The sequence below is a fragment of the Myripristis murdjan genome, chromosome 5 (genome assembly GCF_902150065.1).
Source record: "Myripristis murdjan chromosome 5, fMyrMur1.1, whole genome shotgun sequence".
NCBI lineage: Eukaryota > Metazoa > Chordata > Actinopteri > Holocentriformes > Holocentridae > Myripristis > Myripristis murdjan.
The window spans coordinates 35,007,732-35,030,636 of record NC_043984.1 but is presented as its reverse complement, the minus strand read 5'-3'; the positions used below and the strand labels follow the sequence as shown (position 1 = coordinate 35,030,636).

Sequence of the window (22,905 nt, the reverse complement as noted above, 5' to 3'; positions counted from 1 at the left end):
AAAATGTTGCTCTGTCCATGAACGCCATATTAGAATAGTAAGAAGACTAATCGAAGGCAGCATTACGTTTTTTCAAAGTGATAAATTAAAAGAGCAAAACAACCAGAGAAAGGAGGTACAGACCTTGCCTACACGTACAGTGGTGGAAAAAAGTTTTCGGACACCCCATGCATTTGTGAAATATTGCATTAACAAATCACTCTTAGGTCTTCAAGTGCAATTTCTTTTAGTACAGTCACAGGCAAAATACTAAACAAATCCTAAAAAAAGCCATTAAAAACTTCAAATTGATTGGTTCCATAAAAATACATAAGTAATTTTGAGTATTGGGTCATTTTGGTACCAGTGATGAAGGTCATTGTTTTTATTAAAAGACACAATTTTTGTTGCCAAGCTTGGTGTCTATATAAAGCAGCACATCTGAAAGTTCTTCAGACACAAAAATGGCTAAAACAAGGAACCTAACGCAGGAAACACGCCTGAAGATAAAGATTACTCTGTCAAGAATTTAGTTTTGTTCGTTTTTCTTGTAAACAATAAACAAAAAAATATAATTTGTATTTGTTTGTATCTGTCTAATGCAGCCACACCTTTTGAAACACAAAAATATTTTTCCACAAATATTTCATGATAATATTTGAGATTGTGAGATTGTGTAAAATTTTAAGGGTGTCCAAAAACTTTTTTCCACCACTGTACATGTCGATCTCTTCATTTCCCATAATCACGTCTCGACCACTCTTATCCTCAGATCTCGGCCTCAGCTCTCCAAATGCAAAACTAAAGGTGACGACGCCCGTGCAGTTTTAGACCCAACTCTCTGGAATAATCTTACCAAACCAGTTCGTTCTGCTGAGTTTCTGGACTGTTTGAAGCAGCTTTTTTATGAGCAGGTCTATAGATCACTATAGAAGACCTCTGGAACGATGTCTTCTCTGTCTGTGCTGCCTGTTCTTTGTATATTTTTATTTTTTCCACGTGTGAAGCACTTTGTGTCTTAAAAAGTGCTATATAAAAATAAAGCTTTACGTACTTACTGCTTTCGTTAAGGTTAGGGAAGTGTCGTGGTTAAGGTTAGGAGACATTAGGTAACATTTCCTAAATGAGTGAAAAGACCTTTGGACACCAAGTCCTTTTTATTTGTATGTGATTTTTAATGCATCATCTGATTAAAAAAAAACCTGGAAAAAAACCTTGAAACCTCGCACACTGTTTCCGATGCTTTTTGTTATTCTATTCTTTGCCGAAATTCGCAATACGAGACAAAAAGAAACCGTCGGATCGGTCTAACTCTGAGAAGGCGTCAAGAGCAGCGAGGAGGTTGATCGACCAAATCCAAACTGTGCCGAGGGAAAAGTGGCACCAGCCGGTCACCACAGAAACTGAATGGGTTCATTTCAGTTTCTATGGTGATCAGCCGTTCACCTGGAAACCCAAACCTCTTCCGAAAACTTTGATAATGGAAACAGATGTCGGAGTTTCAGACCAAAAAATACAGACTTGGTGTTCAAGGGCCTTAAGTCTGCTCGATTGATCCATCCGCCACCCGGCCCGCTTCCCGATAGAGCCGACTCGTTGGTCTTCATGCTGCGTCACGGTGCGCCCGGCTCCAGGGTCCCGTGTGATTGGTTAAGACAGACTGACGATAGCAAGAGATGCTAACAGCTTCTGACCCGCCCTGAAGGTGCAGCAGGGACCTTCTAACCCGAGCCTGTGGGGGGGGGGATTATGACTGATGACGTCCATTCAGCGGTGTGATAACAGTGGAATCAGGCGGCGCTTTAATTTCCACCACACGATTTCAGCGTCAGACGGCAGCTCGGTTCCAGCTGCATCTCTGTATTTCTGCATTTCTCTCACTTTCGATGCAGCGAGCCCATTACCGCATCTTCAGACGCTGTGCTCACATCACCAGATATCCTGACTCCAGGCTTCAGCTGATACTTATGTAAATGTGAGCTCCACATATAGCTCACGGCAGGCCCAGACAGTGCGTCACCCGGGCCTTGTCTGATTGACAGACCGGGGTCTTAACCCGGCCCGGTCTCATTTACCATTCCTGCCTGGGCCATTCTTCCATAGGCCAGCTCCATTTGTGTCTATATTATATTGGCGATTGGCTACAGTGCCTATAGAAGGCTTGTTATCTGTTCAGTGGAAGTGGATGGCGCCGAGGTCAGGACGACCTCCCGCTCACCTCGGGGGTCACTGTTTAATAAAAGCATGTCCTGTCTGACGTATGGGGTTGTGGCCCGCGAGCCGCCCAACACCCAGTCACCATAGGAGAAAATGGGGTTGCCAGGGGTTAATCAAGTGCAATTTCTCTCTCTCCTGCCTGGTATTTCCTCCACTCCACTTTGAGGAGTGTGTGCTGCGTGCCGAGCCGAGTCCGGCCGTATGCTGCCTCAAAGACGTTTCCAGAACGTGTTCAGTTCCAGTGTGTGAGGTGTTTTTTTTTTTTCATGTTCTGTGAATGCATCCATCTTTTTTTTTTTTTTTTTTTTTTTTAGATATACACTCAAATAATCTCCGTTTTAACAGGTCACTTAGTCTCATCTTCAGTGTTAAAATCTTAAGTTTACAAGATTTACAGACAAGGTAAAAAAAAAAAAAAAAATCTGCCAGTGGGATGAAATAATCCACTTATTTCTGCTTTTTTTTTTTTTTTTCTTTTTCTGTGTCGTTGTTAATACTTGTGAGCTGATCTGCATTATTCAGCCTTGTTTCAACATATTTATTCTTTTTTCCTAGGGAAAAAAATCCCCAAACAAGTGAAACTCTCACCCCACTAGCTTCACCTGCTTGGGGAACATTTTTAACAATGAATATGAGACTAAATGATTTGCTAAGGTGTAGATTTTTTTTTTTTTTTTTCTAACCGTGTGTAATATTTCCCTTAGGTAGAGCATTTTCTTTTTTTAGTTCTCTTATCTCTGTAGACATTTCTGAACGGCCAGCTGCAGCTGCTCCCCACTTTGGGACTCAGTTTTAATTTACATGTTAACAAGGACAATTAATTCCAGGTAATGTTATTTCATTCTGTTTCCCATATCATACCTTCAAAGTATGATCATTTTTGTCATGTAATTTTTAACGTATTATGGCTGGTTAAAAAAAAAAAAATTAAATAAATGAATAAATAGATAAAATAAGTATTGCTGGTGGTGAGAGCTTGGCGGGGCTCCTGCAGGTATTTCTGCTGCGAAGTGGAAGTGTTATTCTGTGTGAGATATCGCTTTAATCAAGGGCGAAGTGCAGGACCAGGTAGTCAGATCTAATTGCCTTTTAATCAAGGTTCTGAATCATCCAAACCTACCCATTACATGAGTAATTAAACTTTTAATGAAGGTTTATGCCAGAGTTTTGAAATCAGGCCAGAAGATAAATATTTACAATATAACATCTTGAAGATGTATATTTATGACCACTTTGTAAAATACATTTGTTATCATTAAATATTTCCTCTCTGGCCTGATTTCTCATCTATATATATAAATGCTAACACATACAGAAATACATTCTTTTTTTTTTTGCGCTCAGTTACAGTGATCTGTTGTTGTCATTATTGTTGTTGTTGTTTATTTGCCCATATTTATAGCTTGGGTTCAAATGCATCCTTCTCTGTCATTTCTGTCAGCTCACAGTTTTCTACAATGGCAGCAGTTTTTTTTTTTTTTTTTTTGGCATAAATTTAATGTATGAATGCCTCATTCAGAATGAGCAGAAAGGTCCTAGTTCCTTTCCAAGTGAACTGCAGTTTGGTTCTTTAGGAGTGGAAATCGTCCCCGGAAATCTACAGGGAATCACCTGAAAACACCACGCTTCCTCAGGGGAAGGAATACTAAACATCATATTTAGTGCTGTTCGAGCTCCTGAGGCGTTACTTAAAGCTGCGCCTCGTTTAGTCCGGACTCGAACTTTCCAGTTGGATCTGAACCAAAGTGACAGGAGTGAAACTTCCCTCGGACCACGATCCAGACCAAACAGCCGAACCTCCGACCTGATATCAAACCAAAGTGTGTGACACAGCCGCCGGTCCACCAGAGGAAGCGGCGTCGGTGTCGCCGTGTCACTGAGGCGTCACGGCGACACGCAGCACCTCTCAGGTCGGGCGTAACGTCTGTGCTGACGCAACACTGTGTGTATTTGTTTTTGTATTTGTTTTGGGTAAAATAATTTGGATTTGGATTTAAGTTGGCGCTGCTGATAGGGTGGCCATACGTCCGGATTTAGGCCGGACAGTCCGGAATTTAAATGCCTTGTCCAGCATCCGGCGCAGCCTCAAGCCGGACGCTTATTTGTCCTCCTTTTTGGAGTTGCACTTGAACGCAACTTTGGCTTATTTTTCAATCTATGTTATCACAAGCATACTACTGCTCATTCATTGGTAGCTGAATTGTTAGGTCTGTTTGATAAGCAATTTACATTTTTAAAATAATAATAATAATTTAACATATTGTTAAATAAAAAAAAGCCAACATGATGCAGGTCAAAGACTAAAAAAAGACTATTGACTCAAACTAGACTAAACTACTTTGTAATTTGGTCGACTAAAACTAGACTAAAATGCCAAGACTTTTTGTCGACTAAAATGTGAAAATACGACTAAAACTAGTCATTTGACACAAGACTAAGACTAAAACTAAACTGAATTTAACACTAGTCCCCCCCCCCTCCCCGTTCATTAATTTTTCTCCATTATTTCAAACGGCGATAGAGGCCTACCTGCCAGCCTGACAGCAACGTCACGCACACATCCGTCTGTGAACCAGTCACAGATCTGCAGCGTGAAACCAAAGCAGCCGGACCGAGTGTGAACAGTCTAATAAAACCATGAAGCCTGGTTCAGATGCGGGATCAGCCTCTCAGGTGTGAAAAGGCCCTGAGAAAACCACAGAGCACATTTCAGCCGCAGGAAAATTACAGCTGGAAAAATAACCCTGTCAAACCAAAAAGCAGCTCCAGTCAAATTTACTAAATTACTAGTCAGAAAAGAGAACAGTGTTAAATGTGTTAAATGTGTTTTTTTTTTTCCTCATAAGGATAAGGCGAGCGTCCCTGACAGACAAAAGCATGAGGTCTGTGTACTGTGCATGTTATACACAGTGAAAGCTAAAAAATAAGAAAGCAGTGACACCCGTGCAAACGCTCCTGTGAGGGGGCGGAGCTCTCAAATGTGTCGTTTGCATTTGAATTAAAGGCGTTATCATCTGTACACGTCATTTTCTTGCCGGGGGGTCAGCTGATCAAAACTGGCTGAATATTACAGTGAGAGTTTGGATTCCGATCCAAAAGGTGGCATTTGCCCCTCTGCAGTGTAATGGCTCCTGCAGGTCGACCTGTCGGCTGCTCGCCTCAGCAGGACCGCTCCGCTCCAGAAGGAGTGAAGCGGCTCTGGACCAGCAAACGCCACGCTGAGCTGGAAAAAAAATAATGTTTTGAAGGACGCACAGCGAGACACGTGTGTTTGTTATTCAATATCGATGCTCTTTCGCAGCACTCGCGCTTGCTAACCAGAAGAACTACTTTTGTTTCTGTGACGCTGCTGACGGAAGCTGCTGTGGAGGGATACAGAGGCGAAAGTAGTTCCACCGGCCAGTAAGCAACCGAACCGAACCAAATCAACTGTACCGAACCAAATGTACGACGACATACGACGGCCACTGCAGGGAGAAAAAAAAAAGCTGGGGGCTGATATTCTGGAAAAAAATAAAATAAAAACCTATCCATTTTTTAGATTAAGGTGGTAAATTTACAAGAAAAAAATCACAAATGTTTGAGAAAAAATGTGAAAAATCTGAGATTCTGAAAATTGTGGGGAAAAATACTCGGAAATTCTGAGAATAAAGTCCTAAATTTATAAAAAATAATAATAATAATAATAATAATAAAAAACTCACAAGGAAATCCTGGTGATTTTTGGGCATAAATGGTTCTTTAGTAACTTTAGTTCTGTGAGTGTCTTAAATCAAATGACTGTGTGCAGGTTGGAAACCAACATGAACATGTCGTTGGCCCGTTCAGACATTAATCCATTCACTGAGGAAATAATCTGCACATTAATCCACAAGGAGAAGAATTGTTAGCTGCTGCCGCCACCAAATAACTCCAATAAACATGAAGAACCTTTAGCACTTTAAAGAACCACAGGAAGTGTGTGAGGAACCAGAACCCTAAATAAAGAAGCACAGCTCTCATTCAGGATGTCAGCACAGCACACAGGAGCAGACACAACACACACACACACACACACACACACACACACTGCTCCTTCTACCCCGTGAGTCTGACTCCCCGTCCCAAACCACACATTTCAGTTTAATGTCTCTCTCTTCAGCCACAACATCGGCCTGAAAATACAGTTTCCCACGATGTCATGCACCTGACTGCAGCAGAGAAACAGGAAACTCCTCTGTGCTGTTACAGTAGCTGGGTTTCCATCCAAATATATCGAAATTTTTGAGCGAATTTTGTCAAAATGCGCAAAAGAAAATGCGAATTTATGCCTGTTTCCATTAGTTTTGTTTGCGATTATTGAGAGGAGAGTGCGCCGTGAGATGACATCATCAGATAGTGTCTGTGTGTCGACTGAACAACAACAAACACTCAGCTGACACTCAACAGCTGATCAGGGACAGATTCCCTAATAATAATAATAACTAATAATAAGACTGTAGCGTAGAAGTGTGACGTGGTATCCGGTCCAGTCATCGTTTATTCGCAAAACCTGTTTCCACAGCAAAAAGTCGCATTTTCTTTTATCGATACGCTGAGAAATCCACCCCCTCCAAGCGTAAAAACTTTTTTGCGAATTTTCGGCCGTTTTTCGAATTTCTGGCGTTTCCATCCAAGTTTTTTTTTTTTTTTTTTCGCAATTTCTGAAAATGCGAATAAAAATAGGTGGATGGAAACCCAGCTGTCTGCGCTGTCGTTTCTGTTTCTGATACGTACAGCGAGCGGCGAACCTCGGGCCTGTTTACTCTATCAGACACCTCAAAGCACTCGACACCAACCTCTATCAAGTATGACAGAAATACTTCCAGTCAACTGTACATCTAATGCCTTTATTTTCATTCGTAATCGAAATTATTTCTCTAGTTTGAAGGTTTTCCGTGCCAGTCGCTCAGTCATCTTGTAACACGCTACGTCGCTCTTGAGGAGAAATGTAAATGTTTCTGTGCCTCAAGAAAAATGTAAAGAACTTCAACTGTGCCCGAGTGATGAAGAGGAGACAAAACTGATAAATACACGGAGCTTCTGGGCTCCTGAGGTAGAAGTAACTGATTACATTTACTCACATTACTGTGACTGAGTGGCTCCTTTGAGTCGTGATGTTCCTTCTACTTCAGTCCATTTTCTGCTCGAGCTTCTTCCTTTACTGCATTCTAAATCAGATCCATAACAGAGAACAGATGATCAGTGACAGACTGCGGAACCTTTCACAATAAAAGATGAGACGAGGAACCCGCTTCTACTTTGTGGGTTCAGCTTTGTGTCGTTTCTAAATTTCAAAATAAAAGCTGCACCGTGAAAAACTGCAGATGGTCGATGGAAGCAAGGACCGGTTGGCCGGACGATGAGAACCATGTAGACTCAACCATCATATTATGTGCTTATTCCACATGTGTCGGTTGAGTCTACAGGGTCCTCACTTCAGTTGAGCGTAATGCCCCTTTAAAAGCATGCAGTGTGCAGCGTGTTCTCTCCTCCTTTTCTAACTGCATGGAAAAGATCCCAGCTAACACAGTTACTGTTTGGAAAAAGGAGCTCAGTCACTTTTACTGCCAGGACATTTGACATGAGACACTTTGTACTTTTACTGCAGGAGGTTTTTACTGCACTACTTCTACTTCTACTGCAGTCAGATACCAGCAGAGGAACAGTACTTCTACTTCTACTGCAGTCACATACCAGCAGAGGAACAGTACTTCTACTTCTACTGCAGTCACATACCAGCAGAGGAACAGTACTTCTACTGCAGTCAGATACCAGCAGAGGAACAGTACTTCTACTTCTACTGCAGTCACATACCAGCAGAGGAACAGTACTTCTACTTCTACTGCAGTCACATACCAGCAGAGGAACAGTACTTCTACTTCTGCTGCAGTCAGATACCAGCAGAGGAACAATACTTCTACTTCTACTGCAGTCACATACCAGCAGAGGAACAGTACTTCTACTTCTACTGCAGTCACATACCAGCAGAGGAACAGTACTTCTACTTCTACTGCAGTCACATACCAGCAGAGGAAAAGTACTTCTGTCTTGAGTCAAGGACAGAATCAGTTTTCTGAGAACTTGTCGTCCCCATAAGATACGTAAATACATTATGCATTATTTGTGTGATTCAATACGTTCATTTTCCACTCAAATACTCACATTAATTACCACACAACACAAAGGAATAACCTTTATTTTATTTTCAAGGACATCAGTAGCAAGACAGTATATTCTGTGGGATACTTCCCACGCAAAAAAAAAAAAAAAAAAAAAAAAAAAAAGTGTCCTTATGTTCCACAACACACAACAAAGGGAGGTGTGTGTTAAAAATGTACCACACTGAATTCCTTCCAGACTCGGCTGAGGTGAGCCCAGAACGCCGCGTGTTATCAACCCCCTTCAAAATACAAACCCAAAGACATTTTATCAGGTTTCCCGCTAATTAGATTCATGGAAGTATGTCTGGCAAACGGCCTGATTGCCATAGGTAATTACCACAGAAGATTAAAAGATTTTGCACTCACAGCTGCCATCTCTATCTTAGTCTTAGGGGCTCTGAGAGAGATGGAGAGAGGGGACCTGAGTTATTCTGAACTCAATACACTTCTTGACATGCACACCGAGTTGGCTGCACATGCACACACACACACACACGTGCGCACACACATGCACGCACACACACACGTGCCTCACGACTTGCCTGAAGAACTTTTGACCGGACTTTCATACAGAGAATGTGGACAAAAGCGTGCGGCTCGATTCTAAAGCTGCGAGTTTCAACAGTTTTTATCACGTGTGGTGAAATTCCCATTGTGTACAAAAAGGCATTCATAAAGTAAATGTACTAAAGGAAAAAATCCTCTCTCTCTCTCTTTCTCTCTCTCTCTGGCTGTTCGACGCTCGTCCGATAGTTCCTGAATCCCAGTACCGGGCGTCGGGTTCTGTCACTTGGTTCTTGGTTTCGTGGTTTCATGCTAACTCTCTTTATCTATTACAGTCATCTGTATACTTCAATTCCATCTGTATATTTCATATTCATCACCATCTGTATATTTCACATCTCATATCTCATATTCTTAGGTTAGCCCTTATTGTATATTTTTAGTTTTTAGTCTTTATAGTCTTTATTGTATATATTCAGTCTTTATTCTGTTTTATTTAACTTTATTATATGTTTCTACTGATGTAACACAAGAATTTCCCTGGTTGGGATCAATAAAGTATATCTATCTATCTATCTATCTATCTATCGACTCTGATTTGCAAAAAAAAAATTTTTTAATTCTTTCGACGCAAACAACCAACCACCACTAGGGGGCGTCCCAGACTCGGCGTAAACGCAGGGCATTGAGCCACTGAGATCATCGGATAGCGTCTGCAGTTAAATGCGGAATATTTCCTCCACCTGATTGAAATTATTCCAGTTGAAAATTCCAGTTTAACTGTCGGACACCAAATAAAGTCATTAATAAGATGCACATTTACACAGAATAGGGATTTTTTTTTTTTTTAACACGCTTTCCCAAGATTAAACAGACATTGCGTGCCAGGAACAATATTAATTTTTCCGATCTTCTCTCAGGAGTTTCAGCAGAACATATTCCTGCAGACGTACTTCATGCCTTTGTCAGTTTTGTTTTACGCTCGATATATTTCGGTTTTCCAGAAAACTCATCACGACCCTTCACTTTACCCCCACAGGGACGAACGAGCAAACAGAGAAAAAAAATTTTCAAACCCGAGATGCTGATTTGTTTGACGTCTTACATCGCTGTTAAGTGCTAATACTTTCTTAAGGATTGGATTACCAAAGCTTTACGCCAACATCCTTCTGCCAATTTCCAGCTTTCCAGATTGAGGTGGTTACAAGAGGCATTTTATTCAGATTAAGGCTAATAATCTGATTATGAGTGGTTTATTAGGGTTCATGTTAATGCAGTTAGAGAAGAATTTCCTTACTTTCATGTGTGATGGCTGAGCTAGCAGAATTTCTTCAGGGAGGTAAAACCACCCGTTATTCTTAGATTTCCTGTGTATTTCAGGACATCGGTCAGCTGGCATGCATTTCTGGCGCGGTTGCGAGTGTTTGAGCGGTTTGCATGTGGGTGGAAGCGACATGGCGGCAGGGAGGGAGGGGGAGGGGTTGTCGTTGAAAATATCACTGATATCCTCCCATACAGCGAACTCGCCTACAGCCAGTCTTCTCTGATTGAGGCGGCGTTCATGTCAACGCAGTTAGAGAAAAATATCCTGACTTTCTTTGCCAAAAACAGCCTACAGAGCCAAACTACAGGAAGACCAAAGTGAGAAAAAAAAATCAACAAAATAGAATCGAATGAGAGAAGAAACAGGAATAAACATTGGAAGTATTTTCCATGATGGCTGAGCCAGCAGAATTTCTGCAGGAAGGTAAAACCGTCCCTGTTAGCATTCAGTTTTCTGTGTATGGGTGAGCTCACATGCATTTCTTGTGCGACTGTGAGTCTTTGGACGGGTGTACGCAACATGGAGGCAGGACTCAAGTTCATCAGGGAGGCAGGAGGGCGTATAACAAAACCCCGATATCCTCCCATACAGCGAACGTGCAGCTTCAGAGACACAACACCACAACAAAGCCAAGTCCAAGTCCTGCATGGCAGCTCTCCTGACCTTCAGTGTCAGCAGCTTCACACTTTCCTCTGGCAAATCGAGTGTGGGCTCCTGACAGCTCCGAGGCCGCTGTCAGTCATGATCGTAAACAATATGATCCAGATGTGCAGCCACATATTTAGGACGAGGGCACAACATCACCCCTATCAGTTATTGAACTGTGGCAGCTAACGGTCCAAACAGAGGAGCAACAATCGGTGCAAACTGTAGAGAGGAGTGGAGAAAGGTGGTGTTTTTTTTTTATTCATTTTTTTATTTTCCTCAGCTGTCAAGCCAGGAGAATCTGCCAGGTTAGCCTCGGGTCATTTCCAGTGTTGAGTAAAACTTGAGAGTTTCGTGATAAACGCCACCAGATAGGCATCAAATTAAGAGGCCGTGAGGCTCCGATCGCACACGGAGATAAATGTCCAACAAACTAGGAGGAGGATCTTAATTTGTGCAGGACCGCTTGAAGTAATCTACATGGCATCTTTGTAAAAGTCAAGAGGAGACTAGTAGGGAACGGAGGCGGCAATGAAATATGAAATAACCCAAAAAAACTGTTCTCAGAGCTCTTCTGGATGACTCCGTTTCTTCAACAACACAAATCAGAAGCAAACGCCAGATTTAAACAAGGTAAGTGAAGCACTGTTCATTTTTGCTCCTCCCATTTTCATGAATCACTTCTATTGTTTGTCTTCTTTGTTCAGGACGATATAATTTGGACACTAAACACATCTGTTGTCATTGTTTGAGATAGTTGGAGGTTACAGTATATTAAAATCTGTTGTGTATTGTTTATGATTGGGAGTCTTTGTTATTCTTTCAGGTTGGATGAGGTTTGTTTTATGCTGATGACAGTATAGAATTCTTGACTGACGTCGAGCTCCTCGCCGACCAGTTTTCTTTGCATGACTGTTTGTCAGTGTCTCACTGTGTTTAGTACGCCTTAGTGTTAGTGTGCATTGATCATTTGCCATAGCCATTAGCTTCATAACCTCTCCTTTCGCACCGTACAGGGCGATGACACCACCGACCCCCACATGAATCTCCACAGCTCGATGACTTCATGCTTTCCCAGGAGTCACTTCCCGTTTCGTCTGTAGCTTCTGCCTCATCAGTGACCGTGGAGAGTCCGGCTCTGTGTGCCCACGACTCCGGCAGCTCAGTTTTGCGAGGGTCAGGCCCAGCACGCTCGCGCCCGCTCCTTGTCCATCACCTTCAGCGAACCGACAAGTCCGCAGCAGAAAAAAAAAGGAAACACCATGGAACTACACTGGAGTCTGACATCACATCCATTTCTGCAACTCTTGACAGCCCGAGAACAGAGATAGAGGCGACGGGTGTGTTCGAGCGGAGTTGCAGACTTCATTTGACGGCTGCCTCCAAAACACAGCTCAGTGTTTTATTTTCTTTTTTCAAGTTTAACCTGCAGAAACTGTCTGACCTGGAGCAGGTGAAGGTGACCGCAGAGCAGAGCAACTTCTCATTAAATTACCTGGACCAAATGTTTTTACAGCGCTGCTCTTCATGCCATAACATACATATCTGTGGCAGTTTATAGACACACTAAATTGAACATAATGTGTATTTGTACAGATTTATATTTTTAGACACCATCAGATTAATCAAATACTCAGTTCCACTGCTTTATTTTTGTCCAGGCCAAAACCTTCAATATCTTGAAACACTGGCAGATCAAATTTAATGAACCTTTGGGGAATGATGCATTTTTAAGTTGATATCCAGTATTTACAAAATGAAACTAACTGGTTGACCACAGCGCCACCAACAGGCCCCACAAGTCCCCAAACCTCAGGCAGCGATGTCTCAGCCAGTAAACATCAAACATACAAAGGAAACACAAAAAACGATCACACCGATTGAATTGCACCAGTTGTGTTGAGCATTATGATCACTGTTGACTTGTTTATATTATATTATATCATTTTTATTACCTGTTTTACTACTGCTACTATCTCTTTTCTGCATATGGATTATTAAAGTCTGAATGTGTTATGTTCCTTTGTCTGGACTGTGGTTTGTCCTCCCTGCTCTCTGGGATCCTAACAGTGTGTGTCCATGTGAAATTGAGCTCTGCAGTTGTGTTGACAGATGGGAAAAATGACAAGTTTCATTTCTGTGTCACTTCGCTTTTTTACACAGAAACAAAATTTGTTGCTGTGGCCGACTGTGAAAACAGAGAAACCGAAAAGGCCGCGTTGCTCGCGATGATGCTTGTCAAAACAAAGATCCAGCTCTGTGATCTGCACTGCGGAGACTGTCCGCTGTGAGCAGTCAGTTTATCGGGTGCTGAGTATTCAGACTTTCCCCAAACAAGGTAAATAATCTGCTCGTGGGATGAGGTAATCCCACTTGTTTCCAGTATCAGTGTGCGTCTAGAGTGGAAACACAAGTGGGATGATCTGACATTTTTACAACATATCTTTACTTATTCCCAGAAAAACAAGTGAAGCTGCACTGGAGACAAGTGGGATTCTTTCATCCAACTGGCAGATTTTCTACCTTGATTGAAGAAAAACAAGACTTTAATGCTGAATGACTTAGTAAAAATGGAGATTTATTTTTTACAGTGTGGTTTTGTGGCACACCGGAGCTCAGTCGCTTGAGTAATGACGCCATCTGTGACGTTGGCGGCGACGCACTCGCCGGCCTCCTCCGGCTCGTGGAGCACACTTCTGCTGAGAGGAGGCCCTCAGCACCTGCAGCGTGAGGCGGCCTCTCGATGAAGCTGACGTCACGCACACCGTCACCCTGCGGGCGACGCTCCTCCACGCCAAAAACTGCACACGGCCAAAACCCCCCGCATCCCCTTTATATTAATCCCTCCTTAAAGCAAAATCCTTAATTTGCAACCTTGGGCTATTAATTCCACAGACACCACGAGTCCATCAGGCGTGACGGATGACCTGATGTGTGGACCCGAGTTCTCCTCGGGAGCAGGGAGCTTTCACCGGAGCTCATTCTGCTTCCCGCTGATTGTCTGATGACCTCCGGGTTGACCTTGTGATGCCGCTTCGCTGCCCCCCCACCTCCACCCCACTCCACCCCGCCAACCCCCCCACCCTCTCCATCCTTTCCCAAGTCAAGAGCCTCCAATCCTGCACGGCTTCCTTTTGTCCGAGTATCATGTTAAATGTCAAGGAGCGCCGATAAAAACGCAGCGCGGTCCGTTTATATCATTAATAAAGGCGCAGATTGAACCACTACAGCGGCGATGATGATGATGGCGGTGGCGGTGGCGGTGGGGGGGCTCGGTCGCTCGGACGTGTTCACATCGTGCCCCGGTGTATTCCAGCAGATGTAAACTGTCCTATGGTGTGTTAGCTCCACTGTAAGGCGCTAAGTGTGGAGCTGCTCGGTGCTGCTGTAATGTACCTATCGCCTGTTTCCCCTGTGTGTGTGTGTGTGTGTGTGTGTGTGTGTGTGTGTGTGTGTGTGTGTGTGCGCGCGCTGCGGCCGGGCCAACATGGAGACTCACGCAGGACATTAGTATTCATGGGCATGTTCATCACTGACAGAGCGGGCACGCTTTCTGTGTCTGCGCTGGCAGCCCCGCAACTAAGAAGTGGGGCTGCACTAAGGAGGTTTAACACAGGTCCTCAGGGAGACACACACACACACACACACACACACACACCAGCAAATGTTTGGACTTCAGCACAGCTGCCAGTAAAGACACCAGGGGATCAGATTTCCCTTCTCTCAAATATACAAAAGAGATACAGGCCTGGCTCTCTTCTTCTCTCTCTCTCTCTCTCTCTCTCTCTCTCTCCCTCTCTCTCTCTCTCATGCAGCAGACCTGCTGTAGACACTCCGCTCATATAAAACACACTGGCAGCCCAATTCAGGAGGGAAGCCCTGCACGTAGAGCCATGTGCATCGCATTATCTTTGAAGTGTTTCTCTCACTTGTTCTTCAGCTAATAACTGTTTTAGATTTTCCCAAAGAGACACAATTAGCACTACAAAGTTGCTTGATATCCCCGTTTTTTTGCATCAGCGTTTGTAAACAGGCACCGGGCATTATTGCAGGGGAGAACAAACAGACTTGATGAATGCCTGACGAGCTTTCGTTTGTCAGCGCATCATAATCAATAATCTGATGAATCCTCACACAAAGACGAGCGCCCCCCTAAACTTTTCTCCATACTGCTGTTGTTGTTCCATTTCTTTTCCTTGTGTTCGGCTTCCCCATACGCAAATCTGATATTTCACTTAGTGAGTGACTGAGTGACGTCACCGGCCGCAGGCAGGCCAGGGTTGCCAGATGCTGCGACAAATACCCCCCACAATCTGACCTGTTTCCTTCACTGTAAAATTGGGAGATTAGCAGGAGAAATTACTGACCGGGAGCACTGTGGGAGATAGGGTTAAAAATCTGGAGTCTCCCACGTGAATCGGGAGAGTTGGTGTATGATCCAAATATACAATGCATGTATGTATACATAATTGCATCATATATGTGCAAAACAAATACATCTGCCACATATTCACACTTAAAGTTCTTAATATATGTGGAAAATAAATAATGTAATCCAGTATATGCACATATATGTTACCTTATGTCAGAGACCAAATCTTTATGCCACATATTTGCACACATATCCTGAAATATATGTGCTAAACAAATATATTTGCCACATATTCACAATTAAAGTTCTTAATATATGTGGAAAATAAATAATGCAATCCAGTATATGCACATATATGTTATCTTATGTCAGAGACCAAATATTTACGCCACATATTTGCGCACATATCGTGAAATATATGTGCTAAACAAATATATCTGCCACATATTCACACTTAAAGTTCTTAATATATGTGGAAAATAAATAATGTAATCCAGTATATGCACATATATGTTACCTTATGTCAGAGACCAAATATTTACGCCACTTATTTGCACACATATCCTGAAATATATGGGCTAAACAAATATATCTGCCACATATTCACACTTAAAGTTCTTAATATATGTGGAAAATAAATAATGCAATCCAGTATATGCACATATATGTTACCTTATGTCAGAGACCAAATATTTACGCCACATATTTGCACACATATCCTGAAATATATGTGCTAAACAAATATATCTGCCACATATTCACACTTAAAGTTCTTAATATATGTGGAAAATAAGTAATGCAAGCCAGTATATGCACATATATGTTACCTTATGCCAGAGACCAAATATTTACGCCACATATTTGCACACATATCGTGAAATATATGTGCTAAACAAATATATCTGCCACATATTCACACTTAAAGTTCTTAATATATGTGGAAAATAAGTAATGCAAGCCAGTATATGCACATATATGTTACCTTATGTCAGAGACCAAATATTTACGCCACATATTTGCACACATATCCTGAAATATATGTGCTAAACAAATATATCTGCCACATATTCACACTTAAAGTTCTTAATATATGTGGAAAATAAGTAATGCAAGCCAGTATATGCACATATATGTTACCTTATGCCAGAGACCAAATATTTACGCCACATATTTGCACACATATCGTGAAATATATGTGCTAAACAAATATATCTGCCACATATTCACACTTAAAGTTCTTAATATATGTGGAAAATAAGTAATGCAAGCCAGTATATGCACATATATGTTACCTTATGCCAGAGACCAAATATTTACGCCACATATTTGCACACATATCGTGAAATATATGTGCTAAACAAATATATCTGCCACATATTCACACTTAAAGTTCTTAATATATGTGGAAAATAAATAATGCAATCCAGTATATGCACATATATGTTACCTTATGTCAGAGGCCAAATATTTACGCCACATATTTGCACACATATCCTGAAATATATGTCCAAATATGTGAACTTATATGTCCCATTATTTAATATATATGTTCATATATGGCCATATATCAGATTTGCATATGGGTCGGCCCGGCACCAGATGACTGGGAGCGGAGGGCAGAGTGTTGTGGACGTTTTCCTTCTCCAGACGTTTCTGTGAAAGCGAAGGGTTCAGCGTCAACGAGATCCTTGATTGATGCCTGGCGCCGGGGATAACGTCGAGAGGCCACGGAAGCCGCCACAGCTCCTTTGTGCTAATGATGCACGTAGTCTGAAGTGTCATCCGGGGTTTGAGCTGTAAGCGCTGTGAGGCCCACAGAATGCCCCGGTGATAATATCGGTGCAAAACAAATAAAAAATGGTGCATCTCACACTTCAGATGTGTTGATTGCAAATCACTTCAGCAGAACGACTCCATGATTTGTTTGATTTGTGTCGGTCGCACAACTCGGGCAAATATTACGTCGCAGAGAAAAACCATACAGGCACGTACAAACCCCGCATTGATGGAGCTTCCCTGCAAATTTTTTATTTTATTATTTTTTTTTTTTAAGGAGATTTCCTCGGTCAAAATGAATTGCAGTGACCCGTGGGATTAAAGGAACCCTCCGAGTCGTTTTTAGTTTTCCCTAGTGGACTTAAGGATCAAATCTCTGACTGTGTGTATTCCAAAAATACCCCAACTCACCCACTTGTGCTTCCAACCACTTAAATCTAAGAGTGTGAGCAGCAGGCCTCAGTCTGGTTTTAAAGATGTGAAGTGCGAAATTGAAGGTTGTTAAGTCATTTTGCAGAATGTACCTTTAAAAAAGGCCATTTCAGTGGCCTTTGTGAGTAACTGCTCACATAAACAGCGCAAATCCCCAAAAATGATGCACAGAACCTCAGCGCAGAGTTTTGTAAGTAACTTGAGGGACTGTGTGCACAACACACACACACACACACACACACACACACACACACACACACACACACACACACAGAGAAAAGCTGTGGAAGCTGAATTTTCCATACTGTCTCTGTGGTCGTACAGTAGTTTGCTCCTGATACACTGGCTGGGTTTTCTTTTGTTTTTGTTTCTTTACAGTGTTTTAGAGTTTATAGTGGCGCTGCCATCAGAAATAATATAAATGTGAACTCTATGTTTGGCCTCATATTTGATTTTAACACTGATCCTGCAGTCCTGAAGTGCAGCAAGAAGCAGTGAATCATGGTGTGCCGCTCCATTTGAAAAAATTACAGCCGAGGTGATTAATTCACTCTATTGCAGTTTAGCAGCAGATATACAATTTTGTGTGTGTGTGTGTGTGTGTGTGTGTGTGTGTGTGTTGTTGGTGTTGGTGTTGGTGTTTTTTTCTTTTTAAATATGCTTGAATTTACAGAATGCTTAATCCATATTCATGCAACTGGCATGCACTTAGTGTAAATCCTGACTTGTTTTACGCCCACCACAGCTCACAAACACACACACACACACACACACACACACACACACACACACACGAGCATAGACAGCACCATTAAATCCGCAGCAGCCACCACACACCACAGATATGCCATAAACATGGCAGGACTGTAACTCAGTGTGACGCCTCAGACGAGGCCGGGCTGAGGTCGGAGCGCTCTGGAGCTGCGAGCGAAACCCCGACCAGCCGGCCGAGCGCCGGCGGGGCGGCTGTACTTCTGGACCTTTAGAGACGTGCCCCCACCGCACCACCCCGCCGCCCCACCGCCCTCTGTGGTGGGCCGACAGGCCCGGCGAAGGCCTGATCTGACAGCATCTCCGGCCCAGCGCTCATCGGGGCTGCGGGGGGGGCGGCGTGCTGATGTAATGCCCCCCGGTGCTCCTGCCTGCTCGCTGTCCGGGGCGCAGGGAGCCGCTCAATGATGTTGACTCGTTTTACAGCCTCGCTCCCAAACATAAAACATAAACCCGTCCCTTTCTCGGGGCCGTCCTCATCACAGTCGGTCACCTGCAACTGGTGCCTGTATTTATGTATTTATTTATTTTGATGACACGCTGTGTCGCCCTGCGTCTCTTGCTCATTTCATCTGTCTGCACGAATAAAAAAAATAATGCAACAAAGTATCTGGGGGACATAAAAAGCTGTAGCCCTGCGGCAGGCTTGTTGCACCGCTTGTTTTATGTTGCAAGTCAAGCGCACAAGACGTCTCATTTCGGGATCCTCGCCCCTCGGGTCAGCCTGTAGCTTAACATTATCTAAACAAGAGCTGCATATGACATTTCCCCCCACGGCGCCCTGGCCGTTAAAGCCGGACCCCGTGCCGTTACAATTCTTTATGGGTTACAAACTTTATATTTCACAGGGCTCTGCCCCCCCCCTCGTCCTCCTGTCCTGCCCACTCCAAGCCGAACCCCTGTTGGCTAATAAAACGGTGCCAGCTCCCAACCTCAGTCTGTCAGCTCTGCTTTCCAGAGGGAGGCGTCACTTTGATGAAGCACATTGTGGTGCCTCTTTGTGTAGGAGCAGTAAAACAAAACACAAAAAGAAGAAAACAGCAACAAGCTGATGTCATAATGTGTCACAGCAAATGTCTTCTGTAACGCGGCTTATTCTCTCCATGTCTGCCGCCGATGAACCGTGATGCTTCCCTCATGTTTACATTGTCTGAAGGACGACGTGCTTCTGTTTCAGATGCCACATCCGTTTATGCTTGAAAAGACTAACTGAGAGGCAAATGCTGCTGCTGCTGCTGCTGCTGCTGCTGTCGTTGTTGTTGTTGTTGTTGTCCTTGTTGTTTTCCCCCGCCCGCTTGTGCAGAGGAGGTTTTCACCCCCATCCGGCTCCTGGGGGCGTTTTCATTCTGTATTGTCTCAGAAAGTGTCGGAGCAATCATGTAAACAATAACTCCCAACAACAGAAGCTCTCAGTGACCGGGGATCTGCTCACTTCCTCAGTTTGTCAGGTCAGATACCAACACGGCTCGTCACTGCCTGTCACCAGCCGCCGCTTCATCAACTACACATTAACTACTCACTATTAGGTTTAACATTTTGCTGTGCATCCCTCAGTCATGATCAACTAACAGTACCTTTTAGTTATTATCATTTTAGTTATTAACCCTGCAGCAGCTACAAACAAGCACAGTAGTGATGAATATTATAACATGTAGGCACAAGGTAATTAGTAAAGCTTACTATTTAACAAGGAGGCATCCTAATATGTTAATCCCATTACTGGCTTAGTTCATGTTAATTAATGTGGAGTTTTACTCACTGTGCAGTGTCCAAAACGTTTCGGTTTGCCTGCCAGTGGCCTGTGAACTAAAAACATGGACCTGCTCAGAATAATGATTACTGCCCGAAATACTGACTTTATTTTTTTCACTGAAATATTTCATTTCTCACAGAAAAAAAATGGACAAAATGCTCATAAAATGGTTTGTTGCAGTGTAAAGTGTGAGTAAATTGGACCAACGATCCAAGATATGGTCTTTAAAGTCTCAGTGGACTGTGTGAGTTCATTCATACGGACATAGATGCTACGATTTATTTATTTAATTATTTATTTATTTATTTATTTTTATGCGGCCTGCTTAATTAAAGTTGCAGACAGATTTCCAGTGTGGGCAGTTTGGTGTTAGATGGTCATAAAACTCAGCGTCACTCTGACTTTTTCTCGTCTTGATGTTGCGATAAAATCAAACATGTTTAAAAGTATCAGAAATCTTCAGTCTTAGTCGAGTTGAGCTCAATGACGTGAACCTTGTCAACAGCCAATAGGAACGCTCTGCCCAGCTCCAAACAGGAAGCAGCGAGCCGGGTGGAGGGTAAACATGTCTGGAGTGTAACGTTGCTGAAGGTTCCTGCCATCCTCCAGCTGTTAAGTTACGCTGCTACATCCCATAATAACACACACACACACCAGTATTACTCATAATTCACCCCATATGGATTACCTCAAAAAGCACTGCAATAATATTCCAATAATATTCTATAATATTCTTATACAATTCTAATAATATTCATATAATATTCTATAATATTCTTATAACATTCATATAATATTCTATAATATTCTTATAATATTCTATAATATTCTTACAATATTATAAGTCTTGTAATATTACATAATATTCTTATAATAGTCCTATAATATTCATCAGACAGTCTCAAAAGGAATGTGGTTGTCGTCTTGCAGATGAGTGACCCTTCAGGATCCAGAGTCTTAATAAAATCTTGGAGTGTGACTAAAAACTGACTGACCTCTGACACGACGTCTTCAGACGGGAGAGGACGTCAGACTTCAGGCTTTTAAAGTCTCTCTCAGTCTCTCTGGTGTTTGGTGGGCACTGAGGACACGAGCATGCCGGCTCAAACGCAGACTCTGTGTTGGCAAGGTTAAGCCGTGCTTATACATGGCATTTTTTATTTATTTTTCCTAAGCTGTCATGTTTTTTATGCATGGAATTCAGCGGGAGGTGGGGCTGGTTTGGCCATAATTATTTAAGGAAACAGTCACTAACAGTCACTGTAACTTTAGTTGGCAGTAAAACTTTGGGTTTTCTAAGTTGAAGGTAAACGTCTCCATCCGTCCACCACCTGGACCGCCACACACTTTTTTTTTCCCAACTTGCTTTTTCAACGTCGCACTACTTCCTGTTTCTAGTCATGCCTCTCCAAGCGAGGAAACGGATTTCTCTCACTTTTTATGCGTCTTATTAGCATTTTAAGACATCGTGCTCGACTGTGGTGGGAGCAGGCGGACGACGGCTTCAAAGACAAACCATAACAAGTGTTTGTGTTTGTGTTTGTGTTTGTTTGTTTGTTTGTGCAGCTGGAGAAACACGACCGCGAGGACTTGGATGATCCTTCCAAGTGGCGATCGGAGGAGGAGATGGCCGCAGAAGCTTCACTTCTGAGGAAACAGCTGGAGTAATCCCAAAGGGTAAATAAAGAAATGAGAGAGAAATGAATGGATAATTTTAGAAAGCTGAGGCCAGTGGGTTTGAGAAAAGTTTCCTCCGGCTCATACTGAACCTTGTTGAACAATAATGTTATTAGATAAAGCCCAGTCATCACTTTATGTTTTATCCTCAGGCCCAGCTTCTATGGATTTGAAATGGACAAAAAACAAAACAAAAATGATTTTCATCATCTGCGGCAGCTAAAAGAAGCCAGTTAGCGTCTGTTTGGTTTGCAGACGAATCAGAGAGAAGACAAAGTGCTCAGGTTGATGTTTAAACACACATCTGCTGCTGTGCTTCCATTTCATATCAACAGAAAATCATGGAAAAGGGCGAATGCATGTTGGTGATCTCGCCCTTTACATTGTTGATTTCTTCAGAAAGCACATGCTCTAAGAAAAATAATGGTTCCTAAATGGTTCTTCAGAATGCTCTCTGGTTTAAAGAATCATTTCTGGTTCCTAAAAGAACCCTTTTTTGATGATTCTTTGAGGCACCCTTGGGGGTTTCCTTTGAAGAACCAACTACAGAAATGATTCTTCACTCGGCATCACTCTGAAGAACCATTTTTGGTTCCACAGTTAGCACCTTTATTTTTCTGTGTGAAGCTGCTTCAACCAAAGTTTTTTTTTTTCTTTTGCATCACTTCACCAGTCAACTCGTTTTTTCCAAGGGTGGCATTTATCTGTTTTTTACAAATGAACTCTGTATATTGCATCATGCTTTTAATTTGATAAGCTGTTTGGAAGACGGAGGCTGAAGCTGAGGCGAGCTGCAGCTGGGAGAGATGAGCAACAAACGTCAAACCACAAAAAACGAGCTGACTGTGAAAAAAACGAGTTGACTGCGACGACTCGACTGAAATCTGTTTGTGTCTCTCGTCAGGAGGCTGCTGACGTCCAGGCCAGCGTCCCGCCGGCTGACGTCTGAACGCTGACGGGAACTCCGCTGATCGGCTTTACTGAGGCCGGTTTGAGGAGCAGCTCCGATGGCCACACATTTTGTTTTGCTGAGTGGATCCACGCCACAATAAATAAAACTGAGGAAGAAACAACTTGTGATTTCTGGCTCTTGTTTCTCCTGACGATTTCTCTGATAAACCCCGAGGAGAGCCACGTGCCAAACCTCCGCTCTCATCGGGAGGCACCGATTCTCTTTAGTTCAGTTCTGATCCGATTCCAATGCCAGGCCTTTGGGTGTCAGCCAGGAAGTACTGATCCAAAACCAGAGCTCTTTTTTTTTCTTTTTTGGTAT

General features: G+C 42.7%; 1 protein-coding gene across 2 annotated transcripts in view; it reads left to right on the top strand.

Annotated features, from left to right (window-relative positions):
- fhit (fragile histidine triad diadenosine triphosphatase) overlaps positions 1-22,695 on the top strand; it is a 459,492-nt gene extending 436,797 nt beyond the window's left edge. For both annotated transcript variants that reach the window (XM_030051158.1, XM_030051159.1), the window contains 2 exons: positions 21,522-21,632; positions 22,537-22,695. In XM_030051158.1, the coding sequence (XP_029907018.1) occupies positions 21,522-21,623 (102 nt within the window). In that variant the 3' untranslated portion in view covers positions 21,624-21,632; positions 22,537-22,695. The remainder of the gene's footprint in view (positions 1-21,521; positions 21,633-22,536) is intronic.
- Positions 22,696-22,905: the final 210 nt, after the last annotated feature.